An 18,865-nucleotide genomic window follows, 5' to 3' on the forward strand; every position below is an offset into this window, starting at 1 on the left:
CGTTAGGGGCATGCAGTCCCATGAGGAGGCTGCTCAAAAGGGTGGGAAAACTGTGCTTTTCTTATAGATTTGCAGAAGCCATGCCCAACAGGGCGGGTTGCTGTAACCCAGGCGTTCACTATTACATAAATACAGTAGTTCAAAATAGGTTTGTTTCTTCAAAGTTGAAACAACAGTTTTAAAGTCCAAAATGCGAGGAATCTACAGCTTCTGAGAGGGCTTGTTCAGGAAAGCCGTGCACTCAATCTCGACATCGGTGCCCAGTGGTAGCTGGTATACTGCAACACACGTGCGGGCCTTTTCATTTATAGTATCAGCACGCATTCTCTCATTTCCTTGACCGTCACGACCTGCCAGGAACGACGAGCAAAGTCAGTTCTAGACATGAATGAGAGAGAAACTCACAGGCTTGGGATCAAACGTGAAGAACTCGTCATACGCCTCGTTCATGGTGGCGAAATCGGACATCTGCGTAATGTAGACGTTGACCTTGACGACGTTGCGGAGGGAGCTGCCGGACGCCTCGAGGACGGCGGTCAGGTTCTTGAGGGCCTGGCGGGTGCGGTCTTTGACCGTGCCCTCGGCCTGGACCATGCCTGGCTTGTCGGGGAGGATGCCGATGTTGCCGGAGCAGTAGACCATGCCGTTGTATTTTACGGCTTGGGAGAATTGGGGGAGGGGCGCTGGGGCGGCGGTTGTGAGGACTTTTTCGATTTGGTCGGACATTTTGGTGGTGTTGGTTGTGGTGGTGATGTATAAGGTGGATGGTGATTTGGGAGGGCGATATTGAGGGAGGAAGATGGAAATCTGGAGTTATTGAAGTTTCAGTGATTTGAAGATGGGGGTGATTAAAATGTCAACGGAGCCGTGAGCTGAATCAATCGATATAAGATGGATATAGGTGAGGTGGTGAAGATGATTAATCCAATCGTCAAACGGTAGGAGATTACACCGGCGCGGGGTCGGAGGTGGGAAGTGGATCCTTCGTCACCGGCGGGTTGGTGGGGTTTTGATAGCGGGCATGTACAGATAGGGCGCGCAGAAAACGGAAGGGCGCGGATGATGGATCTCTTTTGTGCTTTTGCATGCATGGAGTACTCAGTGGATGAGGCTCTTTTTGACTTTTAGGGAGCTTTTGCCGAGAGGCTAATGAACGTTACTTGGGCCCTTGAGTATCTGAACTGGAATAAGTTGATTGCATCATGCGTGGGATTTGGATTGGGTCTGGGGAAAGTTGGTTTCGCCTTGTCGCCTTGTATTCGTTGGCGAGTCCGGCGTTTGCATTTCATGATTGAGATCTGTACTTGGTTCGTGTGATGTTTTTGTCCTGCAGCTATAGATGATTCCATGAACACTTGCTGATTACAAAGTCTCAGGATGCGAGTGTATCCTAAGCTCGAGTCTGCCGATAGAAAGCGCCTGGCCCACTTTGGCGGGGTTGACGGAGGACTTCGCCGCGGGACGGTGATGGCGGGGTAATTTTGGCCGGCCGAAGCCGGCGCAATCCTCCGGGGAGGGTGAGACGTCGGTCTTGCGACGTCTTTTAAGCACTCAGATGAGAGGCGCGAATGGCTCGCAGAGACGTAGAAAAGCTACTCAAATTGGAATTTGTATCCTAACGCCTTGTGTGATAATGATAATCAAGTAAACACTGCGTGCCCAACCCAAAGATACAAGAAACACCACCATCAGAGCCTGAAGGAAATCCGAAGTTGCGCTGGACGGCATACAAACATGTTATTTCTCATGAAGCAATGCCTTTTCTCTCCATTGCTTCCCTTATAAGTTTCATAGTATTACTATCAACCCGCCGAGCAGCCATGTTCAGTAAACTTTCACCTTCTGGGCCTGGTGCTGTGACATCAGCACCTCCATCGAGAAGGCTATTGACTACGCCTGAGAATGTAATGTCGTAAAATGAACATGCCTCAGATAGTGGTGTACGACCTTTGTTGTCCCTCGCGTTGGGGTTGGCCCCATTTTGCAGCAGAAATCCGACGAATGGATCATTCCCTTTCTTAGCAGCATTCATAAGAGGGGTCCGTCCCTCGTAGTCTCGTCCGTCAATTTCGAGACCGTTCTCAACGGCCTTCTCCACATCTTCAAGATATACAGGGCTCGCATCGTATAGCTTACATGCCTCATGGAGGAAGTTCTGGCCCATATTATCTTGATGAGTTGGATCCAGACCTGCATACAACAGGTCCCGTAGAACTTGGTTGTACGTGAAGGGTCGGGCTAAGAAGAGAGCGGTCTGTCCGGACTTGTTCACAATTTTCCTAAAATCCGAAGTTCCACTATCGGATTCTTGTTGCGACTTTCCACGAGAGAGTATGATTCTGCCGCTATCTCTTCGGTGCTCAAAAATGCTGTGTGACGATAGCAGACTCACACTGCTACTTATATTTCGTAATGCAGCGATAAACAGGGGAGTATCCCCGTTGACGTCTTGCGCATGGGGAAACGCACCTGCTTCGAGAAGAAGCTCTACCAATTCAAAGCGACTCTGATATTGGCAAGCGATGTGGAGAGGCGTTTGACCAGATGCATCTTGCACTTCCAAGTCACATCCTCTCAGAATTAATAATCGAGTGATTGCTTCGTGTTCGCGTGTGATTGCCCAATGAATCGGCTTCATTCCATCTACTAAAGCTCCTCTATTGATGTCTGCTCCACACTCAAGGAGAAATTCGATAGAGCGACTTTGAGTTCTTCGGACTGCCGCTATCAGAGGCGTGTAGTCAGGCTCATACCCGGCATCGATGCTGATGCCCGTCTCAAGCAGAATTTGCGCAGTGCCCGTATTTCCGGTTTCAGCCGCCCCGATGAGGGCTTTTTTGACGTCTTCATAGTTGTCTACAGATAATGATGGTTGTGAAATCGTGTTGGTAGCGAACCTAGATTGCCTTTGGAGAATGAGCCGTAACAACGCTTCCTGACCCTTTTCGGCAGCGCGAATTAGAGGGCTATAGGAAAAGTTCGCCGACATAGGGTAAGGATGCGCACCCAAGTCGAATAGCATTTCGGCGATATCGACTTGCCCTCTTTCTGCAGCAAAGTAGAGGGGCGTACGTCCTTCTTTGTCCGTGCAGTCAATGCTAGGGTGCACTTGGCTGCTCGTCTCGGATCCCGGGTTACTGTATGATGTAGACGCAATTTCTCTTGCAGAGCTTGCAATCCATTGCAGCAAGAATCTTGCGGCGTCGTCGTGGCCTTCTTTCAGAGCCGCAAGGACTGGGTAGCCATGGCGGCCTCCACGTGCTTCAGCATCCGGGTCATGGTGGAGCGCTGTCTCAACCAGTCTCGTCAAACCCCTTTCCGCAACGATATATAAGAGGTTCGTAGCACCATACTTCTGCCTTCTGGTTTTATGCTTTTCGAAAATATTGCTTCTTTGGATCCATTGTTTCAAGGGAAAGTGTTGGAGAAACCCGGTCTGTGTGACGGTCTGGGCAGCGGCATTGGCGTGGTAGAGTACTTGGCTGGTTGCATACTTTAGGAAGGGGAAGCCACGGTCGATTGCGGCTTGGAAATCGATAGATTCCTTTTTGGATGTACGAAATAAAAATTTGTCATCGTGCAAGTGTTTAGAAATGTTGACTTGAGTCGAGTATTCATGGCAGCAGTCCCGTAATCGATTGTGGCTTTGGGCCTCGAAATCAGTGCCCATCTCTGGCCAGAGAGTACGCAGCCCATTGTCTTTGATAAGAAAGTCACGTACGGATTCGTGAATGAATTGGACAGTCTTATCATCGGACCTCGTTGTTTCAGCCAGTCCCTTAGACGAGCTGACAATCAGACGATCCATGAATTCAAACGGGATCTCATTGGGATCCCACTCTCCCAGCGTGTCGGGCTCCAAGCCGGAGGCCAAGGCGAAATAGTATTCTTCGCGTTTTAGAGGTCGTGTACCGTAGAGAATCCATTGAATACATAGAAGCAAATCGTCGAGATTCTCTTTGTCTCTGGTTAACATGTTTTGGAAGAGCTCACTTAATTTGGATGGGATCTCCTCTAAGCGGCTCTTGATTTTAAACACGCGACCCCGTTCATACTCTCTGTTCAGTATGTCGATAACGAGAACGATCCACATAAAGACACCAGAGGCTTTCCGAAGGATCTCGGCTATGACTTCCTCGCTCCTGGATCCGCTACCAGCCTTAAGACTCGTGTGAACATACTCTGCGAGGTCCTTCTCATGACCAGTTTGGTCTTCTAGGATGAGCTTTTGGCCGTATTGGATATCGATGTATGGGTAATGTCGACTAGAAAGGCAAACATAGAATCGGATGTCGCGCTGAACCGCATATTGTCCTAGGTCTTCAAAGACCTTGACCATGTCTCGAACTTCCTCCTCGGCGCACTCGTCGAGGGCGTCAATGAAACAAGTAAGTTGCCGTTGTCCGAGTTTCCGGACGGCGCTGCGGAAGAGAGTCTTGGTCTTTTCCAAATCCCACTGTGCGATTTCTTGGGGTCCGTCGTTCGTGTCGAGCAAAACCTGTAGATCGGGCATTTTCTCCAAAAGCTGATGTGAGAGTGACCGATACATTCCCAGCGTCGACTTCTCGAGCCCTTCGCCTCTGGCGTTAAAAAAGAATGAAATGGAAGGTCCGATCGATGCGGCTCTTCTCCTCGCTCGGGTGAAGGCGAACTTCATGATCGTTGACTTTCCTGCCCCCGGTTTCCCCCTGATCCAGAGAAAGCCGTGATGCTGAGAGTACATCTTACGGTCTATCCAGGTGGTATAGTCAGGATGTTCGAGAAGCCACTCGCAGGTTTTGGCATGATTGTCCTTGATATTGGCGTGCCGCTTATCAATCTGATCAAACTTGAGTGAGTCTAGAAGCTTCTTGCGATCTGGGGATGGCGTTGCTGTGGTACAAACGTCAGCAGAAATTCGCGAGGGCGACGGCATCACCGACTTACATGTTTTCTGCCTTTCTAGTTGCGTCTCAAGAGTCAAGTTTTCTTGGGGTGGCATCATGAGCAGAAGCTCCTTTGCGTAAGCTGCCGCAGTGGCTGCCGCATATCTCTGCCATCGCTTTGCTTTGTGAGAATCCGAGTAGTCACAGACGCCACGAATGACGAGGCATGGGAAATTGTCCATCATGCCTGCGGCTTCCATCTCGAAGCATATCAACCCGAGATCTTTCGCTAGACGGTCTCTTGTTCTCCCATGTTTCATGACCTGATTACCAGATGCAATGATCCCGTAATGAATGGTGGGGTTATTTGTCGGCCTAGGAATGCGTGGCACCAGCTTGGACCTATCGCAGTTGTCGCAACAAGCGCTTTCCCCGGGGTGTTCGTATGATGCTTCGAAGAGCCGGTCTTCATCGACGCCTTGACGTGAATATTCAACCATGTCGGGGTAGCGTATTCTCATATGGGCTAGAATTGCCGGGATCTGACTCGGTCTGATTTCGTGGTTAGCTCGTAACCTGGAGACAGCCGCGAGAACCAGTTGGGGAGGTTTGTTCAGGCTTCCGATTCGCTCGAACCGACCATCGTTGACAGCTTTTCCAAAGTCATACTGTATGACACCCGGGGAGTCTGCTGTCGGGTTGCTAATCACAACATCACCAAGCCGTATGTCGACCTTTCCGGGAACACCGCCGCCAATTCCGACCATCAAGCCAATATGTATGGAGGGAAAGCTCCATCGCATGTTATTTGCTACTATTGCAGCGTTATTTGTACCGTACTGCCCCGATGGCAAGCATGCAATAACGATATTATGCTGACCAATACCGCCGAATGTGTACACATTGTTGTCGTTTGGATTCATTTCAAGTGGTTGATGCACGATGTCAAGCATAGCTTCAGCTGCAGCACTCTCGAGAGGAAGAGCACAAACCCAGCCCACGGTATACGCGCTGGTGGGCATACGAGGCCTTGAGTTGATTGTTCTTGCCCGCTTTGCAGGCCCGTATGCATCTTCATCTTCTCCGCTACTGACGCTCCGTTCCCGTTTCTCTGTGGCATATCTAGGAGCGCTCGTAGGCTGCCAACCGGTATTTCTTTGTTGATAATGAGCGTGATGGCTGAACATTTCGATCAGGCTCCGGGATTCGAGGGGTTTCGGCCGATGTCGTCTCCCTAATTTGCGATTGTCAGTTTCCATGAGAACGGGTGTGTAGTAAATAAGCTTGTACTTACCCGGTATGATGAATGCGATGTGACCGAAATCGCAGTGAGGGTAGTTGCAAATTAAGTTCAAGCTACCTAGGCCAGAGAAATTGAAGAAGATGAAGGCTTTGCGGAAGGCAACTTGGGGCAGACAGGTCTTGCCTGCCACTCCAGAATACCTATCTGAGCCGAGGGTGTCAATCAGGCTGCGTCAACACAGCCCCTGTTGCCGCAGCAGTTTTCACCTCCTCGCAGCGTCCAGTAGCATTTCGATCACAAGGTCCCTGCTGCATGGCCAAAAATTGGCCAATCGGACAAACGACTGTGGTGGAAAATGCACAATATTGGAAGATGCTAACAGAATTCGATAACCCGTCACATTCAACCTCTGCAGCACCAGGTATGAGTCTGCCTGACCACGAGTGCGGCACAGCGTGCTATGCCATTATCTCCATGACTTTGCCTGCGCCTGATGCCGCAACCCCGCATCAGCTTTACCATCCCCAAACTCGATATCGTTGCATACAAATGCTCTCTGGGAATCTGCCCGTCGAAGTAAGTCGAAACTACCTGAGGGGCTCATAGAATGTCGGCAATACCACAGCAGAGCCGTTACGAGGGTTATTGGAATTGCTACAACCCAGTAGACCCAGAACTTTCCAGAGACGTTCCACGAGTCTGAGGCCGAGTCGTAGTCAAAAAATGAAGTGCTGAAGACGGCTGAAACGAAAGTCGCCGGCAGGAAAAGTAGAGTGAGAAAAGCCACGGTTTTCATGGCCTCGCTGTCCCTCTGCGTCGCGCGACCGATGGCTACAGAAATCCGGGCGTCGGACTGAGCAACCATGTTGTATGCGAGCGAGATCTCGTTGAAGTGTCGAGCCTTATTGGAAGCCGAGCGCTCTTGAAGGCTCGTGATCATCTCTTCGAAGAACTGCAACCGCTGATGCGTGTAATTCCAAGCCCGTTTCCATGCGGTGGCAGACCCGGAATCATCATCATGGCCAACTTTGAATGCCTCGTGTTGCACTAGAATTTTCCTAGCAGCCTTGACGGCCAAATCCAATGTTTCGGAAACGTGTATAGCATGTCGTGCCGTTTCGTGTAAATGACGAAAGCCCGGTGCAGGTTTTGACGTGGCCAAGTCGGAGCCGTGGGTTATATCCCTTTGCTTCTCTGTGGTCCTGACTGTGACACGAACAGCCCATACAGCGGCATCTTGCAAAGTGACGACCTTCTCTAAGATTCCGATGTATATCCAGTAGGGGTCGAGGAAGTAGTCCGCGTTTGGAACGGCGTAAATGGGGTCGGATTCATCTTCCGGGACCCTCTCCATACAATTCGCCGCTGGTTGGACGGCGTCGAAGACGATGAGGACTGTTTGACGAGTCTTCGCCACCCAGTGCGTAATCACATTGGTTTTTGACCATTCATATCCTGTATGTCCTTCGTTCGTGAGCTTCACTGGGAATCGCGCCCATGTAGCTATTCTCCCGTCAGTCAGCGTTCTTGGTCCCAATCATCATAACTCACTCAGTCCTGCAGTATTTCCGTCCTCATCAATCTTTGTCTCGCATCCAAAGTAGCCGTTGGAATCTCTGCAGTATCGTTTCCACCAGAGATCTGGGATCATGAAGGCTTTCACAAACTTCTCACGGCATGCTGAACATTTGCGTATTTTCTGCGCAAAAGCATTCCTATCCACTTGTCAGCATTGAGCCGTCACCCAAGCTCTACTAAGCTTACACGATGCAGACATCGAAATCTTCCTCATCTGCTAGAAAGGATGCTGATCCCTTCTCAATGGTCGTTGTAGTTGATCTCCAGTTTTGATCGCCTAATCCTGTCAGTATGGCCAGCAGCATAAGAGGAAGCATTTCAACCTCACCTTTCTTCCAGTACAACACTTCTAGTTGTTGGCAAGCGCACGTGGGGTCCATTTTGACTCATGACATTGTAATTGGTGAAACTTATGTTACAAAACGGAGTGGGAAGTGTGGACCCTCTTATAAGACTAGATTAAAGGACTCAGCTGTGAATATTCAAGAATCGTTGTGTTGTACAGCAGGCTCTGAACGGGAGCCGCAAACCCCGCTCTAAGCGCCGATGCAGGCTGCATGACAGGGCCTCTCGATACCCTGAGTTAACCAACCAGTCATTTGAGGCAGATCTGCTGCTGGAGGTAGGCGTGGTCTCGATGACTGTCCCAATCAAAGAGGACTTCCCAACATATGAGCTTTGCGAGCTGTGTAATGTGACACCGAAATTCATGGCTCAGCCACCAGCTTTGCCGTCGCTAAGTGGAATGACTGGAGGAAGCCTGGAGCTAAACATTGCGGCCCGAATGCTGCGGTTCTTTGGCCCGTCCGTTGTGGATGTAACAGCTTCATAAGGTGGCATGCAGAAGAGAGCAGTCGGCAACAATTGCAATGCCTTCTTTATGGATCGAAGTGCAAGAGCGACGATGCTGGAGCCAGTGGAATGGAAGGGTCTTTCGGCAGGGTCCTTCCCGCCCGCCCACGAACAGCTGGGATGTTCGCTGAAATGTTACCGACGCCTGCTTGGCAATGGGGAGCACTTGCTTCCACCAGAAACGGGAACATTTGGGGGAAAGCTCAGGGGTCACCTCCTTAGCTTCTTCCTTCTGACCAATCATGATGTGGCTTACCAAGCAAATCATCGCAGCTGGTCGATACACCTATTGGAAAACGAGCCTAAGCCAACCTAAAACCGCCTCGACTGCGAGGTGAGACTTTGGACGAAGATGCCAGCTGTAAGGTGTTCGTTTTGCCGTGTGTAGTCGGTTGCTCAGGCACGCTTCTCGATATATGACAAGTGACGGGAACCTTCACCGATTCCTGCTGCAACTCCATTTCGTCTTCATTTGTGTAATTACCCGCTCGGTCCGAGCTTGCGGATTATCACAACCTTTTTCTTCCTGTCTTGCCTTTTGTATTTCTCATGTGGCACTGAGCTCCATTGTGCTTCCTTCTTGTCCAACTCTGCCTCACCATTACCCGCGTCACCCGTGAAAGGTTGATCATCATGAGTTGGCCCTACCGCTTCGTCGACCTGTCCAAGGAAGAGGTCCAGATCCGGAGACAGACCCTGGATCGTTATGGCAGCTATGCTCAGTACTCGGCACTGACGCCAATCATCATTGCTTTGCTATTCCGGCTCGGGGCGTATCTCAGTCAACGCTGGCAGTCGGGAGCTTCCTACTCTGCTGTCCCGGGCTCTCCTGAGCTGAAGACAAAGAGACAGAGCTGGAGCCACAGCTGGGATGCCACAATCAAGAAGTGGAAGTGGTGGCTGGCCGACGATGTCTACTTCATGGGGCAGCATTGGGGCCAAAAGGACCAATGGGTTTTTGGTTTGGCCTGGGCGTCATGGCTGCTGGTTCTGAGCGTGTTGGAGACGGGCGATGGTGAGTTGTGAATCCCCTCAATTGGATGTCAAACGTGATGAAACTCCAACCCCGACCCTGGAACCAACCCCTAAGAGACTCAAGTGAGCCTCGAGAAATTTATGACTTCATGCTCAAAAAACTGCCATTCAGATTGACCAAAATCACGACATGTTTCTGACTAGCTGTAGATTACCTCCATCTCACCAAACGCTTTGGCATCATCGCAGTCTCCCAGATCCCCTTTCAGTACCTGCTGGCATTGAAGAGCTTCAGCCCCATCGCCAAGGCTTTCCGCACATCTCACGAGGAGCTGAACAAATGGCACCGCGTTCTCTCCCGTGTGACGCTATCCCTTCTTGTCCTTCACGCCGTATTCTACCTGAACTTCTTCGTGGCCAAAGGCATCGTTCAGAAGCGCCTCTTTGCACCCGTTGTCTTCGCCGGTGTCGTTGCGTTTGCAACCATGAACATGATGACTTCAACAGCGGCTGCCACCGTTCGAAGGTACTCGTACCGCGTCTTCTTTATCACCCATCTTATCGGCGCCTTTGCAATTCCGGTCCTGGTCTTCTTCCACGCCAAGTCGGCTCGCCTGTTTATGGTCAAGGCTATCATCGTCTTCCTCATCGACCTTACCGTCCGTCGTCTCCGGACTGTAATGGCTCTCTCAAAGGTTGAGACCATCCCTGGCACGAATCTAATCAAAATATCCGCCTCAATCCCTCAGTACAAGATCAATGCTTTCCATACTCGCCCAGGTTCCCACATCTACCTCAGCGTACCCGCCGCGGCACGACCTGGAGCTGGCCCAACATCCCCTGATGCAATGCTCTTTGAATTTCTCTTCAACCCCTTCACCGTTGCATCCGTCGACGAGGATAACGGCAGCCTCACTCTGGTAGCTCGGCAACTTGATGGCCCGCTCACACGACATCTCGGCCGCTTCGCAAACGCGGGCACCGGCATCGAAGACGGCAAAGTCCCGCTCTGCATCGAGGGCCCGTACGGTGCCGCATCCCTCCACTTTGACAAACTCACCGGCTCCTCAGTCGACCGCTTCCTGTTGGTTGCCGGCGGCGTGGGCGCAACCTTTACCGTACCAATTTACCACGCCATCCTCCAAGACAACCCCAGCGCCAAGGTCGAACTCGTCTGGTCCATCCGCGGCGCCAGCGACACAGCCTGGGCTACGGCCGCCGAAAAGTCCATCTCTAAGAGCATCATCGACGACCCCAACGTCCGCGTCTTCCTCACAGGCGATGCCCTCGACTCGGACTCTACTGGTCCCATGGCCGGGCTTCCCTCCGAGACGAACGCCGAGGGCGAGATGGAGATGAGCTCACTGCAACGTGACCGGAGGCGGAACCGCCTCACCAGCGAGAGCAGCCGCAAGCGTCCGGACTTACGCAAGATCGTTGACGAGTTCTTCAGGCAGGGGGCCGAGGAGAGGGTCGCGGTACTTGTGTGCGGGCCGGCGGAGATGGGACGGGAGGTGCGGGAGTATGTCGGCGCGTGGGTCATGAGGGGCCGGGACGTGGTGTGGCACAATGAAGCCTTTGGCTGGTGAGGGCCTGCATGTTTGTGGGTTTGAATACTTTGAGTCGATAGAAGGTCATGGCCGAGGCTACTGGGTTGGCGTTTCTGTCTTGGTTATTCGTTGGTCTACCCTAGAAATCATAGCCATTTTCTAATTTCTCCGTCTCTGGCCCTGGCTCAGTAGTCGTGTTCTGGTCCTCACGATGTAAGAGTGAGATATGCACAGTATGATGAGGGGAAAGAATGTCATTTTTTCTATTACGAAACACGCTGCTAGGATGAAGGGCCTCCCTAAACGCCAAAAATCGTAACTCAATGCTCATCCGTCATATCGCACACGTTTCCTGGGCTTCCTCCTTGCTACAGAGCTTTAATCAGCCCGCTTCTTGGAGTCGCCAATATCTCCCGTATCCATATCCTTGCTCTTGACTCCGCCGATATCACCATCGCCATCTTCCTCTTCCCAGTCATCCACCTGGTTCTCATCCCAATTGTCCACTTCCTCCTCAAGCGACCTGCCTCCACTGCTAGCACCAGCACCAACACCAGCGCCCCCATCCCTCGCACCACTAGCCTCAACAACACCAGTCTCGTGTCCCTCGCCAAGCTCTACATCCTCCTCGTCCTCTCCGGGGACAGCCTGGTACGTCTTGGTGCGGCGCTTGCGCTCGAGCATGCGCTTGTGGTACCACGAGCACAGGCCGATGCCCGCGAGCGAGCCGACGACGTTGGCGACGATGTCGTAGAAGTCGAACTCGCGGCCGTTGGGGAGGAAGCCCTGGAGGAACTCGGAGCCGACGCCGAGGATGAAGGTGCAGACGGTGAGGGTGAGGTTGAGGGTGCGGCGGCGGTTGGTGTCGAGGATCCAGTAGAAGACGATGGTGAGGAGGAAGAAGGTTGTGAAGTGGAGGACCTTGTCGTTTACGTATTGGCCGAGTTGGAGGGTTGTTAGGCCTGCGTAGCCTGCGACGAGGAGGAGGGCGAAGAAGACGCCTGAGGAGGAGGAGGGGAGTGTTAGCTTGGGTTCTGCGTACTTGCGTTTGCGAGCTTGAGCTGAAGTTCGAGCTCGAATGGAGATGAAGTTGAGCTTGAGCTTGTGCTGGGGCTTAGGCTGAAGCTGAAGCTGAGAGATGGAGCTACATTGTCCACTCGGCTCTGCAAGGAATCGATGAAGATCCAGAACCATGGTTGACCGTGGTCGAGACTCTTGACGTACCTGCAAAGGGCAAACGTATCCGCATTTTGAAGAGACCTGCAGGAGCTGCTGCAGATGGTGGTGTGATTGGTAGCTTGCGATGGTAGCTAAAGTAGCTAAGCTTTTGGAGTGTCTCGAAGAATTATGGGTGGCTCGAGTGATGGAAGTGTGTAAGGACGTTCAGCTACAAGGTGGTAGACGCGAGAGATGTCGAGGTTCGTGTTGTGCGTTTGCTTCTCAAAGATGAAAGGGAAAGTGGCCAGGGTTGTTCGTAATGGGGTCGTCACGGACGAGGGTGAGGTGTCCAGCTGGCCGGAGCTCCCAAGCGACTGGATCGGGGTGAGCGAGGGAGAGCTTTTTTTTTTGGTCCTGGTGCGGGAACGCGAAATGGAGTTCAGCCCACTGACGGAAGGAGATGTGCAGCAATGGTGGCGCCCCCCAACCCCAGGCTTTACTGCGTAAGGTACGGGACCTTTCTTCGAGGACAGGGGTAGGCCCCCGAGGATTTTGGAGCAGATGGAGGGGGCCCGGTTTGGTCGGGTTCAGGTGGCCCGGGCGGAAGATGCCGTGGGCCGCAGTTAGGTACTGTCGCGATATGGATGTCTGGGGGTGCCAGACGCGATGCGCGCCCGTGGATGCGGATGAGGTCACTGGGGGTGGGTGGTGGGAATTGTGAGGTGCACGGGATGATGTGTAAAGGGAGTGAATTGACATGTCTGGTGGTGTTGCGGAGAGTCGCTAAAGACTTTCTGACATTTTCAACCCTCTGTAAATCACATAAGCATCACCACTTTGTTCGGCATTCAAGTACTTCCAAGTTCCTCCTCCCCTCCCAAAAACAAACTCTCTGTGTTGTGTTGCTGGCCCGTCCTGCTGGTGCGCTTTGGTGCCTGGGGTGCGCTTCGTGGCTCGTTGCTGACTGCGACTGGTTGGCTGGGGCCATCACGTGACAAAAACGTACGCGATCCGATCGCTCAGCGCTGGGCCAAGGGGGGGGATTACGGTGGCCTCCGCTCGCGCCGTCGTCGGCATTGGAAGTTCATGTACCTGCATCCCGCAATCACGGCACCCATCATCACCCCAGTGCACCTCATTTCTGGGTCCGAAAAAAAGGTAGATGAATTGATGAGCATACTGAGACCTTGACAATTCGTTTTTAAGTACATGCGACAGTCTTCGTGGTGGTCTGTGCTGCGTAACTCGTGGTCAACCAAGGTTCCCTGTACCGCTAGCAGCGGCCAACTCGCCGTCTTCAGGCAAGGGAAAAGTTCCATCGCGTACTTGCGTACGAGCCTCTCCAAATCCTCAACCTCACCTCTCGGAACCACCCAAAAGACCCCCTATTCCAATCCATCAATACACAACAACCACAATCCGTCACGTCTCCGAAACGCAAAGCTCATCTCTATCGATGTCGCTCTTTCTACTCATGCGCTCATAACGACCCTTTGCCGCCCGGACTCGGTCCCTGACGAGCGCATTTCCTTGCGCATGGCGACACGCCGCCCACCTGTCGCTATCATCAATCCGGGCTCAAAATGTCCCTCCCCAATGGCCACCACGCATGGCAGCCGCCGTCCCTCCATCATCAACCCTCCAGTCGCCTGTTCCATCAACTTGATGATGGTCCTGCGCGAAACGGAACCCCCGTCGACCATTCAATGTCCTTGATGCCTGAGGCACAACCCGATATTGAAGAGGAACGACGACGCGCCTTGTTCAAAGATCTCTATCACAAAAGCGAGGCAAAGATCTCGCTGCTATTCGCTGACGACGGATCATACAACTATTCCGCCATCGATGCGTTGCGCCGCCCCTCGGCCCCCTCCCCCTCCACCTTACCCCCTACCACCGACCATGCGCCGATCCAAGAGCCTCCATTAAAGAAGGCCAAGCGGGTCATCGACGAAGACGACTACGGCGATGACGATGACGAGGATGAAGAAGAAGACGCGACCGCAGCCGATTCGAGTAAACCCGTGAACGGTATTGCGGCCGCCGGCGCCGGTTCGCTACTCTCCCCCTCAAAGTCCGGTAGTTCGCCCGTGCACTCCGTCAGCTCCCCCGGCAAACAGCTCGAGAAACTCAAACAGGCCGACGGATCTGGAGATACCACCAAAACGAGCGAAGATGCGCGCAAACAGCTGGAAGAGGCGCGTAACGCGACCGAAGAAGCGGCGAGGCGGAGCTTCCATACCATATTCTATACTCTGGAAAACGATCGGACTGCTATGCTGGAACAGCAGCAGCTGGAGGAGTCCGAAAAACAATTGCAGGCCGAGATGGAGAACAACAATAACCACAGTCAGACAAATGGCGCCCAGGCCGAGAACCACGGGTCGCTCAGCAGCGCCAACTTGGGCGCGTCGAGTTTAACCCTCAAGCACTTGATTGCGAGGATAGACATGAAACGCGACCAAGTTCGCGCCTCTGATGCAGAATTGCGGTCGCTCATGAACGAAGTGCGAAAGAACCGAAGTAAATGGGCTAGCGAGGAGAATGTCAACCAAGAAGAGTTGTACGAGGCCCTCGAGAAAGTCTTGACGGAGTTGAAGGCACATACGGAATACTCAACGCCCTTTCTGCAGAGGGTGAATAAGAGGGATGCGCCGGATTACTATAACCGTAAGTTGCCTCCAGGCAGACAAGTTTGATTCGGATTGGCTAACCACCCTCGGCACAACGTAGTCATCAAGCAGCCAATGGACATGGGATCTATGACCAAGAAAATCAAGTCCCTCACGTATAAATCGAAGGCGGAATTCGTCACCGACCTAAACCTGATATGGGACAACTGCCTGCGCTACAACCAAGATATGGGACACCCTCTGAGGCGGATGGCCAATGGCATGAGGAAAGAGGCCGAGAAGCTTATTCCTCTCATTCCGGACCTCGTCATCAGACCGCGAGCCGAGGTCGAGGCAGAAGAGCGCCGAAAACAGAACGGTGGCGAGGAAGACGGCGGTGACGACTCGGACGATGAACCGATAATGTCATCTCGCGGTCGTACTGCCGGAACCAAGGGCGCCAAGTCTCGGAAACAACCCACCGATCAGAAGGAGGGCACCCCCAGTGTTGACCAGAAACCGGTGCTACAGCTGAATGGCCTCCTGGCTAAGGGCCGAGAAGGTTCTGAAGCAGTTGATGGCAGCGGATTCGGTACGCCAATCGGTGGCTCGGCAACGCCTGGCGGTGTCAATGGACATTCGGGCATCGGAAGCAATGCTGACGCTATGGATATCGATGGGCCCACGTTGAACGGCATGGCCTTGGGGCAAGCTCTCAATGAGGCTGCAGAACAGGCCTATGAGGACGAAGAGTACAAGATCTGGAAGCAAGTGACGAAGAAGGACCGCGCACTCATCGCCAAGGAACGGTATCAGCTTTTCAAGGACAATAAGCTCAACACCGACGCTCCTGCTCTACTCCGAAATAAAGCCGGCATTCGATGGTATCTGAGGGGGCAAAAGGAAGCTGAAGCCCTGGGCGTCATTGGCCAAGCCCAGGCGGACTCGTCTGCCATTGCTGCTAAAGAGGCTGCGAAGCCTGCCGAAACTCTGGCTGAGGGCATGGAAGGAGAAGAGGAAAAGATTGTACCAGCATACTACGAACCTCTGACAGTTTTACCGGACATCCAGCCAAAGCTGCAGTGGATCGAGGACGGCGAGGGCCATGTCATCAACCAGCATGAGGAATATCTTCGAATGATCCCCGAAGGCCACTTCAAGGCGCCTAAGAGCAAGTTTGCCAGCAAGATCGACAGCAACATCCATCAGATCCAGGAGACGAGGAAACTATCGAGCAAGATCGGCGTGATTAAGCAGATGCAGATCCAGACTCAGGTATATACAGGCGTCGCCGGCGGGTGTATGAGTGTTCTAACGTATGTGTTCTAGGTTTATAATAACCAGTTTCCCAAGTCCAACTACGAATCTTTCGTGGAGCAAGATGCCGAGCCATCCTTCATCGCAGATGATGGCCCAGTCATTGCGCCAGAGACTTGCCGTAGTGCCCTTCAGCGCTCCGTAGCCAAGATTCTCTACCACACCGGTTTCGAAGAGCTTCAGCCCTCTGCTATTGACACCATGACGAGCTTAGCATCTGACTACTTCGAGAAGATCATCAAGACCTTCAATGTGTATCGCGAGGCAGAGAAGATCGAAGCACCGGTATCCCGTGCCGAAGGAAGCTCTCGATTCCAGTCTCGCTTCACTCCCGAGGAAATCATCTTGCACACACTCGATGAAAACGGTTGCGACCTGCTTAGTCTGGAGTCTTACGCCAAGGACGAAGTCGACAGACTCAGCACGAAGCTTGGCGGCATCCACGAACGTATGAAGTTCCATTTGACCGAGCTTTTGCGGCCTGCCCTTACCCAGGAAGCCGGACAAGATGGTGTTGGTGCCTTCAAAGACGGCAGCGAGCAGTTCGTTAGTGGTGACTTTGCTGAGGATCTCGGCGAAGACTTCTTTGGTTTCAAGGCCCTTGGTCTGGACAAGGAGATGGGCTTGGATATGCTCTCGGTTCCTCTTCACTTGCTTCAGTCCCGTGTTCGCAACCAATTCCAGATGCAGACACAGACGGTTGGCGCGGAGGTCACCGACCTCTTCGAATCCTTGCCGCCTGTTGAGCCCATTACGACGGAGAACATCCACGGCCAGATTGGTCTCGTCAAGAACTTCTTCCTGGCTAAGCTACACGCTAACGGCGATACGCCCTTGATCGAGGACGAGGAGCTTCCTGTTAAGCAGAGGCGGCCCAGACCCCGTCTTGGCGCATCTGGAAAGATTGTCTCACCGCAGAAGAGGCCGCCCAAGGAGCAGATTGCCCTCGCTAAGAAGAAGAAGAAAATGGAATTGGCGGCGCAAGCCAACAAGGATGCCAATGCTTCTCCAGAGAAGAAGGGCGAGACTACACCGGCAAAGAAGGTCAAGCACGCAAACATCAATGGCACCGGACCCAATCCAGCGGCGATCGCGTTGCCTCCAAGCATGGAGCGGAACGAGAGCATGCAAAGCCAGGGCAACGCCAGTCAGACCGATAAGGACGAGCCCATGGGCATGATGAGTCCCGAGAGTATCGAGAGATGAGACACAAGGACATCATGAGACTTGCGATTTGTCATACCTATATATACCCATTTTCCGTACACAAACATGGTGACTTATTGGCGATCCTGCCACCGAGTCCCGAGTGGAACCGGGTTTCCAACACCACCCTTTCAAAAGTATGTCGCGGATGCCATCGAGACGGCTTTGGATTTATCAGAAGCAGTCTCTTTGCAACCTCCCAAATCCTCAGACATTACTTGGCATCGTACACCTCTCCAATATACGTGTTTATGCACACTCCCTTATTCATTTCATCAAACATCCATCGGCGTTGAGGTTGGATCGTCGTTTCGTGGTTCAGGAAGGGAAGATATAATGCTGCACAAAGAAAAAAACCCGAAATACATAGCTCGGCGCGGCTATCACTAAGAAGACTGGGATACCCAAAAGCCAATTAACTGGCCGTCATTCAGGGGGGGAATCGTTATCAGAGAAGAGACCGAAGATGTACGGTTTGGTTTCTTGTCGTTTTTCAACAGTGCAAGGGTGGATTTGAAGATTTCCTTATCCGTTGGCGGTACTGCAGCGCGGAAGATATTCCGCCACGGACTAGAGAAGGGCGGGGGAGGTTTATTTGGTTAACGAACTTTTCTTGTTTTTATCCATTTCGTATAGTACAGACGGGATCGCCACCCTTCATGACGGAAAGGCGGAAGAAGCTTAGGTGGTTGTCTCTTTTGCTTCCCTGTCTTGTTGTTTCGGGATGAGGGTGAGACGTGACGGGGACAAGAAGACTCTGAAGCTTGGACAGATGACGGACGAGACATGGGTATCCGCACGTCTTTCGTCATGACAGCATTTTGGTTGATCTTGACTATTCCTCGTCTTTGCGTCGCGTGGGGCTTCCATGGCAGGCGTAAAGTATGGAAGCTTTTTCTTGTAAGATTGTTAAATGGGAACGCGGGGTGGAGGGCTTGGTGTGGAGGACGCATGCTGCTGTCTAGGGTTTACTTCGTCTTATTCTCTCTCTCTTTGAGTTTGTTGATACGATTGCGATGCGATGCGATGCTCGCTTGGGAGTTGATAGATGGCGTGTTTTTTATTGACCAGTCGTAGTAGTACTTTTTTTGGTAGTTGTTTTTTTTCTCTTGTAGTACGGCCGCTGCGGTTGGGCTGAGATCAGATCGAATCGAAATGAAAATATGATCAATGAGTCTGGCGTTCCTTCTGTTCATGGGGATGTGTTTGAGAGATGTTGGTCAGTATTGTGGTCCCTGAGGTTTTGGGCTGTTGCTGTTGGAGAGCGTAGTTGCGCATCGATGATCTTGGGCTTTGGGTCGTGTGCTGGGCCAACCTCTTCCTGCTCGGACATTTACGGGGTCACTCCGTAAGCAAGATGGAATCGCTTAGAAACCTATCAGGGAGGAAGATAAGCATAGGTATACGAGGGAGGCAGTAGGCGACTTTGATGAGGCAATTACGCAAGGCTCTGAAGAGTTCAGTACAGTCATCGGGGTATCATTTCTCATGAAGGGATGGATCCCTCCA

General features: G+C 52.4%; 7 protein-coding genes across 7 annotated transcripts; 2 read left to right on the forward strand and 5 right to left on the reverse strand.

Annotated features, from left to right (window-relative positions):
• Positions 1-201: 201 nt before the first annotated feature.
• On the reverse strand, positions 202-726 carry CTAM01_04808 (endoribonuclease L-PSP; the record flags this gene model as incomplete). Its single annotated transcript, XM_060520838.1, has 2 exons — positions 202-297; positions 406-726. The coding sequence occupies 2 exons, from the start codon at positions 724-726 to the stop codon at positions 202-204; spliced, it is 417 nt and encodes a 138-aa protein (XP_060384792.1).
• A 1,098-nt stretch (positions 727-1,824) lies between these two features.
• Positions 1,825-5,632, reverse strand: CTAM01_04809 (uncharacterized protein; the record flags this gene model as incomplete). Its single annotated transcript, XM_060520839.1, has 4 exons — positions 1,825-1,883; positions 1,945-2,369; positions 2,754-4,872; positions 4,927-5,632. 4 exons carry the CDS (start codon positions 5,630-5,632, stop codon positions 1,825-1,827), a joined length of 3,309 nt encoding a protein of 1,102 aa, XP_060384793.1.
• Positions 5,633-6,574: 942 nt separating this feature from the next.
• CTAM01_04810 (uncharacterized protein) lies at positions 6,575-8,066 on the reverse strand (the record flags this gene model as incomplete). The annotated part of the gene is made up of 3 exons (XM_060520840.1): positions 6,575-7,611; positions 7,660-7,823; positions 7,873-8,066. The coding sequence occupies 3 exons, from the start codon at positions 8,064-8,066 to the stop codon at positions 6,575-6,577; spliced, it is 1,395 nt and encodes a 464-aa protein (XP_060384794.1).
• Positions 8,067-9,171: 1,105 nt separating this feature from the next.
• On the forward strand, positions 9,172-11,102 carry CTAM01_04811 (ferric reductase like transmembrane component; the record flags this gene model as incomplete). Its single annotated transcript, XM_060520841.1, has 2 exons — positions 9,172-9,553; positions 9,724-11,102. 2 exons carry the CDS (start codon positions 9,172-9,174, stop codon positions 11,100-11,102), a joined length of 1,761 nt encoding a protein of 586 aa, XP_060384795.1.
• A 339-nt stretch (positions 11,103-11,441) lies between these two features.
• On the reverse strand, positions 11,442-12,257 carry CTAM01_04812 (VanZ like family protein; the record flags this gene model as incomplete). The annotated part of the gene is made up of 1 exon (XM_060520842.1): positions 11,442-12,257. One exon carries the CDS (start codon positions 12,255-12,257, stop codon positions 11,442-11,444), a length of 816 nt encoding a protein of 271 aa, XP_060384796.1.
• A 246-nt stretch (positions 12,258-12,503) lies between these two features.
• Positions 12,504-12,980, reverse strand: CTAM01_04813 (uncharacterized protein; the record flags this gene model as incomplete). The annotated part of the gene is made up of 1 exon (XM_060520843.1): positions 12,504-12,980. One exon carries the CDS (start codon positions 12,978-12,980, stop codon positions 12,504-12,506), a length of 477 nt encoding a protein of 158 aa, XP_060384797.1.
• Positions 12,981-13,804: 824 nt separating this feature from the next.
• CTAM01_04814 (uncharacterized protein) lies at positions 13,805-17,356 on the forward strand (the record flags this gene model as incomplete). Its single annotated transcript, XM_060520844.1, has 3 exons — positions 13,805-14,891; positions 14,955-16,108; positions 16,163-17,356. 3 exons carry the CDS (start codon positions 13,805-13,807, stop codon positions 17,354-17,356), a joined length of 3,435 nt encoding a protein of 1,144 aa, XP_060384798.1.
• Positions 17,357-18,865: the final 1,509 nt, after the last annotated feature.

This window comes from Colletotrichum tamarilloi, assembly GCF_030869305.1.
Source record: "Colletotrichum tamarilloi strain Tom-12 chromosome Unknown Scaffold_11.1, whole genome shotgun sequence".
Lineage (NCBI taxonomy): Eukaryota > Fungi > Ascomycota > Sordariomycetes > Glomerellales > Glomerellaceae > Colletotrichum > Colletotrichum tamarilloi.